Raw genomic sequence first — 16,325 nt, forward strand, 5'->3', positions numbered from 1 at the left:
TGTAGTAGAGAGAAACACCTACAAGAGACAGACACACAGCAGGTCCTGCTCTAGTAGGAGGGCCATCACAGACACATAAACATGGGGAAATTAAATTTGAGAAATACAGAAGTTACCCTTTAAAAATGTATTTATATACATTGTTTTCTGCTGTACAGGGAAATAAATGTAACATTAGAATAAACTGGTTCCCATCTTTGTTCTTCATACTGACGTTTCACCCTACATCATGCAACGTATGATTGATTTGTGTTCACACACACCTTTTGTTTTGCTGTAGACTTCTACATACAAAGTACACACAGGTTTACAGACAGCCCAGTTCAACAGTAAGCTGCCAGTGAGAGAATGAAGATCTCTGTGAGTTTTACGCTGTTGCTGCTGCTCGGCACCGTCCCCCCATGTGAAAGTACCGATTATCAGAAGACTTTTCCTCAAGACATCTACGCTGCGCTGAGAGAGCTGACTGCCTCGTTGGTTCAGCTGAAGGCTGATGTGAGACTCCTGCTGACTCAAGGTACAGTTATGAACTGTTTTAGATTGTATCGTAGCAGTTCAGAGATATCCAAAAGGAGAGAAATATGTATTTTTCTATGTATTGAAGCAAAGTAGGGCTGCATATAGCTACAGATTATTTTCATGGTGGATTAATCCATAAATTATTTCTCCTTGTTTGTTCAATTGAAGGTGGACATGACAATGTAAAGACGTACTGTCTTTACATGGATGTACATTTCAATGTACAGTAGTGAAGCTGTCTCTAGAAACCTGTTTTACACCGTGTCATAGCAGAAATATATTAAAATGCTCAAACTGTTTAAATGATTATCAGAATAGTTGGAGATTTATTTAATAGTTTATGACTAATCCATTAATCTTTGCAGCTCTAGAGCAATGTCTAAAGAAACTGTCTGTTTTTACAGAACAAGCAGCACAACTGAAGATTGAAGTGGACAATTGGAATCAACAACTGCAAGGTATTTTTCTCTGATCATTTTTTTTATTGTTTATTAATGTTATTCTGACCCCTTCGCAAAGCCTTTAGTAGCTTATTTAGGGTTTTCCATTTCACAAATTCTACATATGAACATTGTATCTTCTGAAATTGAGTCTTAAAGACGTAAAGATGACGTGTGAATAAACTGAAAATGAACTGAATATATTTACAGAGAAGGGTCAAAATCTAGACACCTACACATGAAAATATCCAGATGCAAAATAACCACATCTATTAATTTTGACTTAATTCTGACTATGTATGATCCCATAACTATAAGCCAATTAAATAGTGTTTTTCAATTTTAAACAAATATCCTGTCTAAATATTAAACTTTGTTAGAAATGTAAAAATTAAACACTTTGATTACATAGGACTCAAAATAATCAGTTTAAATTTCAAATAACATTGCTCTCTATCTCTGACTCACTCTCTCTCTCTTTGTCTCTCTCTCCTTCTCTCTCTCTCTCTCTCTCTGTCTCTCTCTCAGTCCGACAGATTGCATTCTCAGCCTCTCTGGTGGATAAAAGTGAATCATTTGTTGGACCCTCAGCCATGGACACTACCCTGATCTTCACATACGTCCCCACCAACATCGGAAATGCCTACAACTCAACCACAGGTACCTCTGATATTCTAACAATACATTTTAGGGATGCACATAAGATCTTCAGTGAACACATGGATGAACATTTGAGTAATTCAATTTGGCCAATTACGAATATTTAGCAATATCGATATGATCTTTATAAAACAAGTTTCTATGATAATTATATTTTGTACGTACTGAAAAACATGTAAACACTGTGAACTCAGTTTCACTGAGCATACTAACACTTAGAAAATAAATAAATTACATCAGTGAGTTCAAACTGCTTATTGTGCGTAATTTGGACTGACACTGAGATGCATGTTGTTCTGTAACTGGTATGGCGCTGCTACTACTCTCTTGATTTCCACTTCGACATTAGACATTTTTTTGAATGAAAGAGACGTTACATTTAGCATATATCATCACAGGTAACAAGCTAACCATCTCAAAGTGTTGTGCTAATGCTGGGAACAGGCACATTGTATCTTTATGGTTGTATCCATATGATGTGACAGACTTAGGTTAATATTTCACCAGGTCCGAGGGCTAGAGGGATGTGTTAAGTAGACCCCATAAAGTTATCCTACAACTGAATATAATACTGTACTGTATGGATGGTAGCTACAGGACATGCTTTGAATTCATAACATTTAACAATACAGTGTTAGGTACAGAACAGATGGCCAGAGACTTGAGACTTGACTTGGACTTCCAAAAAACTGATATGTGAGCATCTCTGGTGTGTATAGAGCCTGAATATTTACACCAGACTCCATGTAAATAATCAGGACTTTTAGCGTGTATAGAGCCAGCATATCTCCACATGTAAATGGGTGAATTAAGGGTTTATTTCAACCAAACCAGAGTGGTGACTGGAAAAGTGAACCAAGATGGCTCATGATAGTTTTATCTAGTTTCTGTCCACTTTGAATGAAGTGTGTTTTACGATGATAAAAGTCCTGATTATTTACATGGAGTCTGGTGGAGATATGCTGGCTCTATACACGCTAAAAGTCCTGATTATTTACATGGAGTCTGGTGGAGATATGCTGGCTCTATACACGCTAAAAGTCCTGATTATTTACATGGAGTCTGGTGGAGTTTGGTGATGGTGATTTTGGGGCTGTTTCATGTTAAACTAAAAGGATCTTACTCTTTAACTAAAAGGTCTGTCTCTGTAGGGATCCATCCCATAATGTTGTCAGACACTTAGAATAATAATCTGAGTCTGTCAGCAGCAACAACAGAACTTTTAGTGGACTCTGATGCTGCTGAACATTAGTCCTGTAGGGTTACATTACAGCTTGGTTCTGGTTTAATACTGGACCATTTTCACAGATGTGATTGTTGATATATTGTGCATCCCTAATATATTTCCCTTGTATCTTGCTGTTCAAACACTTTTTTTCATTTTCCATTCAAAATGACAAAAACAAACGTCCAACAGGTGTGTTCACTGCCCCGGTCAGAGGAGCGTACCACTTTGAGTGGTCGGTCGGTGCAAATGGAGGCACTTCTGGTGCTGTGTTGGTCAAGAACTCAGCGAATGTTTTCTTGGCATACGAGCAGGCAGCCGGTTTTATGAGTTCTTCTAAAGCCGTTGCACTGCTGCTGGAGGTGGGAGACGTTGTGTTTGTGCGTGTGTTTGTAAACACTAGGGCATATGACAACCTAAATCACCACACCACCTTCAGTGGACATCTGCTGTTCCCCATGTAAGACAGAAACAGCAGCTCTGTGATAGTCACACAGGTTGTTGTTGTCTTAAACAAGTTTTCATAGCACTTCATATATTTGCTCTGATTTAATAATTTAGTAATAATTGTCAACAGGAATCTTTATTTCCTTCAAATCTGGTTAATGTTTCTGATTCTGTCATTTTAATCAAATAATAAACATATATCATTGCAATTATATCTGTGAGTGTTCTTTATTTTTCTTGTTTGAGCGTTAAGTTATTGAAAGCAGATAATCAAATTCAACATCATAGCAGTATAGCATTATAAAGAAACAATGAATGGTAAGCAGTTTTCACATATGAACTCTAAGGCTGGGACAATATGCTTTTGTCCCGCCCGGTTTGATTCTTTCACCATTCATGGGTGCCAATTGGATATGTTTTGCGATATTAATTTATTGCAAAAATCATGGACCTTTGAGCCCCAGACCAGCCCACCACTCCCCATCAACACATATGCATACCCCATCAATTAAATCATTAAAGGTTTTGATGTTTAAAGTCATTTTTGTGTTCACATCAATTTGCAGTAAAGATAATTCAGCAGTTAAATTCATGTCTCTAGACACTTCAGAAAGGGTGGATCCCATCAGGCTGCAGCCAGTCATTGGTCCTCACGACGTCATAAAAATGTGTGTGTGTGTGTGTGTGTGCGTGTCTCTATGTGTGTGTGTGTGTGTATGTGTGTGTGTCTCTCTGTCTGTTAGTGCGTCTGTGTGTGTGTGTGTACAGATGTTGAAGTACTTGTACTTTACTTGAGTCTTTTCTTTTCATGCTGCCTTGTACTTCTACTCCGCTACATTTCAGAGAGAAATATTGGACTTTTTACTTTATCCAGTTCTTCAACTTCCTGTAAATGTACAGGACATGTTTTACAGTGTAACTACATTTATTTAGACTTTTGTTTACTTCAAATCAAAGAATTATTTTAGTGATAAGTAATAATTTGCCCACACATCATCCTTACACTCAGGACTGAGAAACATTCAGACACACTCTTATTTTATCTTCATATTTTTATTTCTCTCATTCCCATAAAATCAGATGTGACGTCATGACTGGGGATTTCCACCAGATGCGTAACGGCTGCGGACCGGCTCCGCTGCGTGTCTGCTGCGTGCTCCGCCGTCCGTCAATACCCACCGGGTCCGGATTAGTTGCGGAACGGCTGTGGCCACGACTAACAGCTGTAGTCACGAGGACCCATAAGTTTTCGAATTGTGGTCGTTCGTGAATTCAGGTAGAATAGAACCACAAAACCACCACCAGTTAGTTTCCATCCAGAGGAGAAAAGGGGGAACAGCTCTGTGCTGTGTTCGTCGACGTTCCGGAGACGTTCCGCATCCAGTGGAAATTGCCAGTGAGAATCATCACAACAGTGAAGTAACATTCAAACACAGAAACAGACAGATATAAGATATAAAACAGGTTCTTCTCCCCAAATTAAAACATATTTCTTGATGTGTTGATGGCTGCAGAGGGCCAGAGGTTTTTAGAAGATGTCCAAGAGAAAGCAGCAGCACATAGCGGCTAAACAGCCCGCCAGACACGAGCCCTTAGAGTCACCGCCACGGTTGATGCCATGATTCGGATCAGCCACAAACACTGAGAGAGAGAGAGAGAGAGAGAGAGAGACAGAGAGAGAGGGTTAACTTTTCCTGCTCCAGATTTCCCACCGTGGTCAGAAAGAACAGGGGAGACACTTCTCTCACTAGGACTCTAGAGTCGCTGGGGTAATGAGAGGGGGAAACACCAGAGCAGGGGTAATGAGAGGGGGAAACACCAGAGCAGGGGGAAAAGCCAGAGCAGGGGGAATGAGAGGGGGACACGTAGCAGAAGATATTCCTTTTTCAAACCAAAACGTAGCAATGTAGATGTAGCCTCACTTGCTCTACACACACACACATGCCGGCTCTGTTGTCTTAAAGAGAACAATGCGCAAGTTTAAACTTCAGGCCACTTACGTAGGCTGCAGAGCAATCTCTGTGTACAGCCTCCGCAGAAACATAAATCACCCTTAAGCAACCCCCCCAGGAATAGCGCCAGGCTTTGATGCAACCATAAGGTTAGCGGCTAACGGTGGAACTGAAATGTCTGGCAATCCATTGGCCCAGAAAGACTTCTACCATAGACTTTACATGGCCCAGAAAGACTTCTACCATAGACTTTACATGGCCCAGTAAGACTTCTACCATAGACTTTACATGGTCCAGAAAGACTTTTACCATAGACTTTACATGGTCCAGAAAGACTTTTACCATAGACTTTACATGGCCCAGTAAGACTTCTACCATAGACTTTACATGGCCCAGAAAGACTTCTACCATAGACTTTACATGGCGAAAGACTTCTACCATAGACTTTACATGGTCAGTAAAACTTCTACCATAGACTTTACATGGTCCAGTAAAACTTCTACCATAGACTTTACATGGTCCAGTAAGACTTCTACCATAGACTTTACATTGCGAAAGACATGTATATATATATCAAATGGTTAAATGGTCCTGGTTCAAACCATCATGTTTTAAATTGTATATGCCTATATAATGGCTGTACATCTTCATGTGTATTATCTTATGATATATCCGAGGGCTGTATGGTGTAAAGCCTGTAACAAGGATGTACCATTATTAATGTGTCTGTTCCCAAACTGTCCCACCAAACGCGGGGCTTTGGGACACGTGGCTATTTCCCTGTGATAAACCTGCAGGGTAGCAGGGGGTCGAGGGGCCTCCAGGGGGTTGGAGGAACTGAGGAGGGACTTAATTATTCATCTGGACGTATAGATAGATAGATAGATAGATAGATAGATAGATAGATAGATAGATAGATAGATAGATAGATAGATAGATAGATAGATAGATCTAGGCAGAGATGCATCTCACGAGCCAGAGGAGGTCTCTACGTATAGATATGTATGTTTGGGACTCTCTGACCTACCTGTGGTTTTTGGCTGCTCCCTCTGGTACCCTTGGTACCCTTGGTACCCGGGCTGATTCAGGTAGGGTCCCAGGGGTCCCGGGGGTCCTGGGGGTCCCGATTGTGCTGGGAAGGGGTAGTGGTCTCCTCCACCTGTGTAGGCCTGAGGGTAGGTCTGCAGAGGAGACACACATGGCTGTTATTATTCTAGAGTAACACTGCTACTAACTTCTTAACCCTCCTGAGGCCCGTTCCAGAAAGCAGGTTTAGTGAAAACTCTGAGTTGGTTAACCCTGAGATGAGGGAAACTCTGGGTTTTCCGTTCCAGAAAGAGAGGTAACTTCACCTCAGAGTCAGTTACTATGGTAACTGAGTCTGTGAACCTAACCTGGTCGGGAGCAGGTTTTCTTCAAGAAACCTCGAGTTTCTCTCAGTCTCCTCCCGCTGAGAGGGAGGGAGACTGAGAGAAACGGGGAAAAAAACTCGAGTTTCTCTCATTCTCCTCCCTCAGAGGGAGGGGAAACTCATTTCCTCATTCATTCATTCAGTCTGTATCAGGCGCATTTTAATGCAGTTTGTTATCTGCATGAATAAAAAAACGTATTGGTTTATGTTAGGCAGACTTTAAATAGTTTTTTTTCTCAAACATGTCATGTCCTTTTGTCGACGATCCCTTTGATGAAAAAGCTGTATTAATTCAGAGAGTTTACGTCGGGAGATGATATTGAGTCCTGAATAGATGTTTTTTCATTTCCACATAACCGATTTGAGACGTGTTTTTTATCACAGTCTATTAGATATGTAGATACCTTATCCTTCCACTAGTTCAACATCGTGGACAGGCTTTAACATCCCAGCAGATTCTTTGTGTCGCATTACGTTTTTTGCAAACGGCAGTATTCTTTATAACAGCAGCGGATCATACTGTAATAGTAAAGCCACTGTATGCAGAGCCGTCAGAAAAGTGTGATCGCTCTGAAACGGTTTTTAAATGTGTTCCCTGGACACAAACCAGTGAGAGCCATTAAAAAGAAATACATCATTATACATTATAGTTCTGTTAATGATCATGGTGCTGCAGCCTCAGAATGGCATTAGTATAGTTTACTTTTTCGCCCGCAGGATTGCACCTAAATGAAATTATAGGTGTAGGCCTAATACAATTCCAGTTTTCACCAGTAATATTATAAGTTAACTGTGATTAAATATGAAATTAATACACTGTGAATGTGTAGCTACGCATTGACTCGAGCAGCAATTTTCTCCCACACCAATTCTCTCTCTTTTGCAGCAGCAGCTGTTGCTTTTTTAACGAAACACATGTTCAAACTCGCTGTTTGTGCGCATGAGTATTTCCGCCGACCCGTTTGTTTGTGGTTGTTACCATGGTGAATCGTAGAATCATGGCTCCATTCATACTGCCTTTTGTGCACGCGCGTAACCCTGAGTGAACATACTCCCGAGTTGATTGAACCAACTCAAATCAGCTGTTCTGGAACCGAAAACTCAGAGTTTCCATCTCAGGGTAAATCAACTCAGACATCAGGGTTAGACTCAGAGTTTGTTAAACCTCCTACCTGGAACGGACCCCTGGTTTCCTCCGGTCAAATTTGACCCATTTTCAAAAAGTTTCTACATCAGAAATTTGGGTTTCTTTCAACCAAATTGTCAAAAAAAAAAAAACATGGATGGTTTCATTCAACGCTCTTCACAGGTCAAATAAATGATCAGTTCACTACTTGCAATGAATCTGGGTGTTTTATTCAATTTGATAGCATTTGAAAATAAAATTGCTAAAAGAATGTTGAAAAAGCTGACAAAAATGTCAGGAAAAAGCTTTTGTCTCTGTTTCTGTATTTAATGTTCATTCCTATTAATGTTTAATATGTTTGTTAGTGTGTGTATGCACCAATCACTGCATAGGGTAACTAGTGGGGCAATAAACTCTTTCTGATTCTGATTGAGAATAAACAGAGAGGTGAAGTCCCGCCCTTTCCTGTGTCCACCATGGGACTTTATGGCTCAATTTAAACAGGATCTAAACATTATCTGTCTCTCCCCGTTCACTACCGGACACATTTTTACTGAAATAGTAGTAAAGTCCAACGGTGAACACAGGAAGGGGTGGGACTTGCTCTTTTAAATTCTATACCTAAAAACATATAAGTATTTTAAAGGATAATTTCAGAAATACATGTACCTATTTACATGTATGTCCTTACAGTTGACTATCACTGCCTTTGAGCAACGTGAGAATAACCCAAAAAAAAAAAAAAAAAAATATATTTTTTTTTTTTTTTTTTTTTTTTTTTTATTTTTTTTTTTTTTTCCCCCACAGGAAGCTGCAGCAGTGCATGCTGGGTACCTGGTATGGCGCTCCGGGGAAGGCTGCCGGCTGAGAGCTGAACCCTGCGGAGAGAAAACCAAAGGTCACATGATCAGATCCACACGGTAACGGTTACATGACACCGTAACGACGTTTCCCAAATCTGAAAGTTTTGACAAACTCTCTACGAAAAAGGGTTCCGCCTAAAATTATACACAAGTATTCATATTATTTCAAGTATAAAGTTGTAACGTTTTGACACATTCTCCTGAACGGTTTCGTATGATATACTACGAAATTCTGGTGACAGCCGGTCACACACTGTAAGAAAAAAATCCATAGAAAACATAATGTCCTGGCAGAAAATTACCAGTACATTTTCCGTTAACTTTACAGACGAAAAAAAAGAAAATTCTGTATATTTACTATATACATTATATTATATGCTGTGTGCATTTGACGGATGTTTCTGTTAGTTAGTCCAAGAAATGGAAAAATTCTGTAAAATTGCAGCATATCCTCAATTCTAATTAAATCTGTCAGATGAAGCCTACCTTTTCTAATAAATATTGTATTTTTTATACTCAAACATGGTCATTTATTTTACTTGTGAAGCGCGTCCTATGGAACCATCCACATTAATTGTTTTGACAATTTGTTTGAAAGAAACCTCTCTCGTCGTCTGTGGAGTTGTAGAGAAGACATATCTGATATTTTGATAAATTGACTTAGAAGGATGCTCGCCCGGTCAAAGCCCAAGTAGTATGAAAAAAAAAAAAAAAAAAAAAAAAAAAAAAAAAAACCCCACCATAAAAACCCAAAAGATTAAAAAAAAAAAAACCCCCTTAATTGTTTTTCCTACAATGGTTGAAAAAAACCATTTTTTAAAAAAAAAAAAAAAAACAAAAAAATTTTAAAAAAAATTACATTTTTTTTTCATTCCTTGGTTTTTTGTGTGTTTAAACGACCCGTGTTATTACACATGGGGGACCAGGATTGTACAAGACAGGTACAATTTTGACCCATTCATCCCATACATCTCTGATCTCAGCTAGTTTGTCTCTTTCACTTTCGACCAGCTCTGGTGTTTGCGGAACACCCGAGCTGTATAAATTGACTCCAAAGACATTGTTGCTAGAAATATTGGCCTTCCACTCTCGTCATTCCACAGACTGACAATTGCTTCTCCCTTTGACTTGTACACTCCAGCTAATACTATTCAATTTTATTTTATTTATAGTATCAAATCAGAAAAAGAGTTATCTCGAGACACTTTACAGATAGAGTCGGTCTAGACCACACTCTATAAATTCCAAAGCCCCAACTATTACAGTAATTCCCCCAAGAGCAAGCATTATCAGTGGCTGTTGCTACAGTGGCGAGGAAAAACTCCTTTTAGGAAGAAACCTCGGCAGACCCAGACTCTTGGTAGGTGGTGTCTGACGGGGCGGGTTGCTGATGTGATGAACAGTCGCACTAAATAGTCACATTAGAGATAATAGAACAGTGACTTTGAGGTAGTCATGGAAGTTCATGTCATAGCAGGGCACATCGTGTCATACTGAGTAGTGCAGTCTCCAATACCGGATCCTGACTACTCTGGCGTATGAGCATCACAGCAGGGTGTTGCGGGATGTAACGCGGCACTGCAGAGCATGGGTGGATGCTGCGGACGCCAAGAGGACTAGGATTTCAATGTATGCATGCAAGTCAATCTGATCCAGTGACTTCCATTTCTTTGAAATACACACCTCCCCTGCAAGTTGGTCATGTCCACTATGATCCTATCTATTGGTTGGGATATGAAGAGATGAAATGGTGATTGAATATCATCAACTAGTGTGGCAGAAAATCTTGTGGGGCTTGGAGTCATCTTGATGACAGTCTGCCTTGCGCCGTAGTGTGGTGATGTTGACCATTTTATGTTAGCATCTTTAGCTGTCCATGTTGAGGATGATTGCTGCCCATTGTTTTCAGCTAATGTATACTACACCAGACTGGTCCCCTGAATCCTCTTCATCATAGGAAAATTCACAACCGGATCGTCAATAGCATCACACACACACACACACACACACACACACACACACACACACACACACACACACACACCCCACCACACACACACACACACACACACACACACACACACACACACACACACACACACACACACACACACACACACCTAAATGGGTGTTGAAAGTCTCCGGGTCAAAATGAGCCGCGCAACATCATCTTTGTATACAAACTCTGAACAGACATTCCACTACACATCAGTGTGTCCAGATTTTATGAACAAGTTCATGACCCTAAATGAGGAAATGTCATACAACTTCATGGAGAAAAAGATAGGTTAACCAGTATTTTGGTCAACACAAAAACGCAAATGGGTCAAATTGACCCTTAACATAATATGAGGGTTAAAAAATCTACAAAAAAATTAAATAAAATTGTTGAGCAAAGTGTAGAAAAAAAATCAACAAAATGTTTTTTTTTTTCCGACCCATAAAAACCCAAAGTTGCAGGTCGACGGGAAGACAACACAAGGGTTAAACTCCCAAAACTCAGAACCAACAGAACACTCTTTTGTACCTGCAGCCATTCTACTTCTTAATTCTATAAAGAACCATAGATAACTTATCGACTAACTATATATTGATTTTGTGTGTTGTGTGTGTATGTGTGTGTATGTTTGTATGTGTATCTGTGTGTGTGTGTCGTGTGTGTGTGTGTGTGTGTCTCTGTGTGTCTCTGTGTGTGTGTGTGTGTCTGTGTCTCTGTGTGTCTCTGTGTGTGTGTGTGTGTGTGTGTGTCAAATATTTCCTTTTTAAACTGTGACGAACCTGCAGGGTAGCCGGGGGCTGAGGGGCCTCCGGGGGGTTGGGGGAAGTACGCAGGAGGGACTTCATTATTCATCTGGATGATGGATAGATGGATGGATGGATGGGTAGATGGATAGATGGATGGATGGATCTGAGAGAGGAAAGCAGAAATAGAAATAGAAAATGAATCTATGTTTGTTTCTATATTCTATAACAGGTTCAGGTTATTTGTACCCGTGTGTCTTCTACCGGAGCAGAAACTTCCGTTAGCTCGAGGTCTGTCTACCTCGGAGGGTTTAGACTTTATGGATCAGAATCTACGGGCCCTATTTTAACAATAAAAAAAACAAAAGTATCAAACGCCAAATGCAAGTAGCTTTGTGGGAGGATCTCTGGCGCTGTTGCTATTATACCGGCGGGATAAAGGACTCTCGCGCCCGATGCAAATCTAAAATGGGTTGGTCTGAAGTAGCTCCATTACTCATAGGTGTGGTTTGGGCGTAATGTGCAATAAATCAGAGCGTTATCTCACGTTCCCTTTAAAAGCCAGGCACACTTGTTCCATGGCGGACTGCTATTATAATGGCGGGTTTGCTAGGCGCACGCTCTTTATAGATCCATGGGCGCATGCCAGGAGCGGTTCACAGCCAAGGAGACCGACGTTCGTTATTGATTTTTCTTTTTGACAAAATGTAAATAAAGAAATGTCACAAAAACATACTTTCCGATGTTTGGGCTCACTTTCACTGAATCACGAGGATATGAATGCATGGTGATATTTTAGCAATGTAGTCTAACATTAGAGCGAGATGACCTCACTACAGACGATGCAGCTCTTCTGTCTCTCCTCTCCCGTGCTGCTGCTGGGGCATTTGGGTTAAGTGGCATCGGCACATGCAGTTCAACATCACGTCTCCTTAAGTCCTCTAATATTTCCTCATTTATGTCATCAACACATCCATGACTCATGTTTTTGAGAGTTTTCATTGTAATTATGTATGGTTTGCAAAAAAGGGAACTGCTGGGTCCGTGAGATGAGAGAAGCAAAGTGTATGCACGGTGTGCACACGCTACATTACGGCCAAGCATGTGCCCTCCTCTTATCGCTGAACCGCCCCCGGGAGCGCAAATTCGTTTCCTAAAGAGTCTGTGGAGGGAAAAGTCCACTGTGCGTCGGGTGCAAAATAGGAATGATAGATGTATCGGTGTACAAAGGCAATTGTGCTAGGTGCACGATAGGGCCCTAAATGGTGGTATGTAATACATCTGATTTCATATAGGCCTACTGCTTTATTAAAAGGTTGCCTAAATGCCATGTATATAATTTAGCTGTCAGCTTACTAATTGATTGTGCGATTTGTGTAGATTTGGACTTTTATACCTTTTATTCCACATTGTTTAAACAGCGAGGTGGAGCTACTGATTGCTGTGGATTACTTTTTTTTGTGTCATTGGATTACGGCAAAATACTGATCTTTTTTCTTAACGTGTCTTAACGTTTGATGGTGTGATAGCGCTTGGTTTCTGCGTTTGGAGAGGCATCTCAACACACTGGAGGTCCAACTTAAGCTCCACTTAAGGATACACTTAAAGAGAGGTACAATACAGGTCCATTTTTGTCCACTAAGGTACGAACTTAGCAAATGTTCCCTTAACACTTTTGTTGTCTTCCTGTCGATCGGGCAAGTTTTTGTTTTTCTGTGTCAACATTTTAAATTAAAACATTTATTTTTCAACTTTTTCGCGACATTTTTGCACACTGTTTCCCCCAACATTTGTGTCACTTTTTCCAGTTTTTATTTTGTTGACCTTTTTGTTGTGTTTTTTCCTCTGTTTTTTTACCAACATTTTTGAAATTTTTTTCTCCAAATACTATAAAATTTTATAAAACACCCAAATTCAATGAAAGTAGTGAGCTTATAATTATATTTTCTTTGATAATTTGGTTGAAAGAAACCCGAATTTCTAATGTGGAAACTTTTAGAAAATGGGTCAAATTTGAAAGGAGGACAACAGGAGCTTGAAGGTACAATTATGCACCTTCTATTGCAGTGTTTCTCAAATGGGGGTACGTGTGTCCCCTAGGGGTACATTGGAGTACTGCAGGGGGTACATGAAATGTTTGCAAAAATGCTAATTTAAAAATATATCATGCATAATTCCTAAAATGATTATACTATAATAATAAATGAATTAAGTGATGTATTCTAAACATTTGAAATGTAGCATTTAAATGTTTTTGTTTAAAAAAGACTGTTGTTGAGTGAATCTTTCACTGCCGGCGCTGTATTGTACCTCTTAATATAGACTTTTTTCTACCAAAAATGTTTCACGCTGGTCAGGGGATACTTGGCTTAAAAAAGCAATTCAAAGGGGGTACAATATTGAAAAAAGTTGGAGAAACACTGTTCTATTGTACATTGTGGACTTTCCGAGGTGTAAGGTACATATTGGTCCCTTACCAATTTGTAACTTAACATTTTGTCCCTTAAAGTGATGGTTCGGAGTAATTTCACCCTAGGCTGCTACTGCGCTATCGCGCGAGATTCCGCGAGATCACGCACAGAGCACAAGCCACCAGCCACAGTTGTAGAAGCTCCGGGTCTTTGTATCGAAACGGCAGACCGTGGAAGGTCTCTGGATTGAACTTTTTAGCTTTTAAACCACAGCCGGGATATATCCAACTGTGTGGCCTCTTGTCCTATCGCCTCACGCTGCAGTAGCTGCTTCTGCTGGTCACTCGCTTCTTGGATCTTCTTGACTAATTTACCAGTAGTCTCTTCTGGCAATAGATGTTGTGCTCTGTGTGTGAACCCTAGGGTGGAATTACTACTAACCATCACTTTAAATGTTTAAATGTAAAACGGCAGGATTTAGTGGATGTTCATCACAGCAGAAAATGAATGTCACCTCCCAATATAGAGACACAAGTTAACCTATACTATATTCAAACTCAGTAATTGTCAAACTAAATTAACTGTAAAGTTTTGGGATATGTGCAAAATTCATTCATACTATTTTGACCTATTCTCATTAATGCTAATAAGAAAAAGAGATGTTTTTTCAGTTACAAGGCTGTAGTTTGGTAACTCTATCGCTGACAGCGCTGTACTGGTCCTCTCTATAGAGACTTTTTTTTTCTACCGAAAATGATTTATCGCTGGTCAGGGGGGTACTTGGCTTAGAGAAACCATTCAAAAGGGGAACGTTATTGAACCACTGGTCTATACAGATACAGGTCGTATAGAGACACGTTACACAGAGACGCTCGCGCAGTCAGAGCTGGAATATAACCACTAACGTGTGCTGTAATGTTGTCATTTCTTCTGGTTTTCTACCATCATCCATCCTCCACCCTCATCCTTTAACCTACCCCCATCCCCCCCTCTCTCTCCACCCTCATCCCTTCCACTTTTAACTACTTATTTTATTTTTAGTTTCCCATAATAACTCCGACACCTTCAGGACTCTGGAAATGTTTACCGTGGAAACGTACTTGCGGTGATCCAGAACCGGGTCAGATATATATACGTCCACATGGAGTACGCAGAGCGCTGACTCATGTCTCACGCTTTGTGCCGAGATTATAACATAGATATATATATATATATATACTGTATATGTAACCAATGTGTTTCCCTTCCCCTGTCGCTGGTTCGGATGTTTTGGCCTCTAGGCGTCTCTCACTCAGTTTCCCTACGGGCCACACTGGAGACAGACATAAGGAGTTTGTTGACATGCTTTTATTTTTTTAAAAGTCAAAAATCTTAGACGGTATTACTGTATGTCTCATGTAGTATTTCTCACTCACAGTTTGGTCGACATAAAGTCCTAAAAGAGTTCCTGATCTACCGTAAGCTCAGTTTCCATCCAACGGCTTTAAAGCGGATAAAACCTGTCTCTCTGTCTGTCTGTCCTGTGTGTGTGTGCGTGGCACACACACAGACAGACAGACAGACAGACAGAGAGACACACACACAGAGACACATAGACACACACACACAAAGACACAAATACACACACACACAGTGACACGGAAACACACACAGACACACACACACACACACAGTGACACACACACACACACACACACACACACACACACACACACACACACACACACACACACACAGTGACACAGACACACACACAGACAAACACACACACACACAGACAAACACACACACAGACAGACACACAGACAGAAAGACAGACACACACACACACACACACACACACACACACAGACAAACACACACACACACACACAGTGACACAGACACACACAGACAAACACACACACACACACACAGACAAACACACACACAGACAGACAGACAAACAGACCCACACACAGACACACACATAGACACATAGGCACACACAGACAAACACACACACACACACACACACACAGACACACACACACACACACAAAGACAAACACACACACAGACAGACACACACACACACAAACACACACACACACACACACACACACACATACACACACACAGAACGTGTACATTCTCCAGTAAACGGAGAACTAAATGACAACAAAACTATTTGTAATGTAATAGAAAATATAAATTTCAACACAATCATGTGACACCAAAAACCTTGAGTCAGGGCTCCGTCTAATGTCTGGTCAGATGCCTTCAATACCAACTGTAATCTAATTACTGGTTTCCATGGAAACAGACAAGACTTGTGACTGGACTGTTTCTAACAAACAGACATGTTGTTTGTGTTGGGAAAACGTCCCAGTAAACAGGTTTCCAGTCGAACCAGTTCAACTTTTACTGTTGGTTCTTAAATGGTTGTTTTTTTCAACGGAGTTTTGAATGTGTAAACCTAAACACACTTTATTATAAACTCACGTTTAAATCTCCCTAATTTCAAGCCACAAATTACACTTCAGGATT

At 40.3% G+C, this 16,325-nt stretch overlaps 2 protein-coding genes across 2 annotated transcripts; one reads left to right on the forward strand and one right to left on the reverse strand.

The window, feature by feature from the left end:
• Nucleotides 1-287: 287 nt before the first annotated feature.
• Nucleotides 288-3,440, forward strand: LOC120544163 (complement C1q-like protein 4). Its single transcript, XM_039777766.1, has 4 exons — nucleotides 288-517; nucleotides 924-977; nucleotides 1,488-1,619; nucleotides 3,037-3,440. The coding sequence occupies exons 1-4, from the start codon at nucleotides 349-351 to the stop codon at nucleotides 3,306-3,308; spliced, it is 627 nt and encodes a 208-aa protein (XP_039633700.1). The 5' UTR covers nucleotides 288-348; the 3' UTR covers nucleotides 3,309-3,440.
• Nucleotides 3,441-4,325: 885 nt separating this feature from the next.
• LOC120544174 (cysteine-rich and transmembrane domain-containing protein 1-like) lies at nucleotides 4,326-11,547 on the reverse strand. Its single transcript, XM_039777781.1, has 4 exons — nucleotides 11,422-11,547; nucleotides 8,615-8,658; nucleotides 6,271-6,424; nucleotides 4,326-4,932 (listed from the first exon to the last, which is right to left on the reverse strand). Exons 1-4 carry the CDS (start codon nucleotides 11,492-11,494, stop codon nucleotides 4,820-4,822), a joined length of 384 nt encoding a protein of 127 aa, XP_039633715.1. The 5' UTR covers nucleotides 11,495-11,547; the 3' UTR covers nucleotides 4,326-4,819.
• Between the last annotated feature and the right edge of the window lie 4,778 nt (nucleotides 11,548-16,325).

Source organism: Perca fluviatilis, chromosome 16 (assembly GCF_010015445.1).
Source record: "Perca fluviatilis chromosome 16, GENO_Pfluv_1.0, whole genome shotgun sequence".
Taxonomy (NCBI): domain Eukaryota; kingdom Metazoa; phylum Chordata; class Actinopteri; order Perciformes; family Percidae; genus Perca; species Perca fluviatilis.

Excerpts from the sequence above, each read along its gene's own strand:
- LOC120544163 (XM_039777766.1), top strand. The coding sequence starts at position 349 with ATGAAGATCTCTGTGAGTTTTACGCTGTTGCTGCTGCTCGGCACCGTC. Across the intron at positions 518-923 it reads GAGACTCCTGCTGACTCAAG|AACAAGCAGCACAACTGAAG; the intron begins GTACAGTTATGA and ends CTGTTTTTACAG. Across the intron at positions 978-1,487 it reads TTGGAATCAACAACTGCAAG|TCCGACAGATTGCATTCTCA; the intron begins GTATTTTTCTCT and ends TCTCTCTCTCAG.
- LOC120544174 (XM_039777781.1), bottom strand. The coding sequence starts at position 11,494 with ATGAATAATGAAGTCCCTCCTGCGTACTTCCCCCAACCCCCCGGAGGC. Across the intron at positions 8,659-11,421 it reads AGCCCCCGGCTACCCTGCAG|GGTTCAGCTCTCAGCCGGCA; the intron begins GTTCGTCACAGT and ends TTCTCTCCGCAG. Across the intron at positions 6,425-8,614 it reads TCCCCGGAGCGCCATACCAG|ACCTACCCTCAGGCCTACAC; the intron begins GTACCCAGCATG and ends TCTCCTCTGCAG.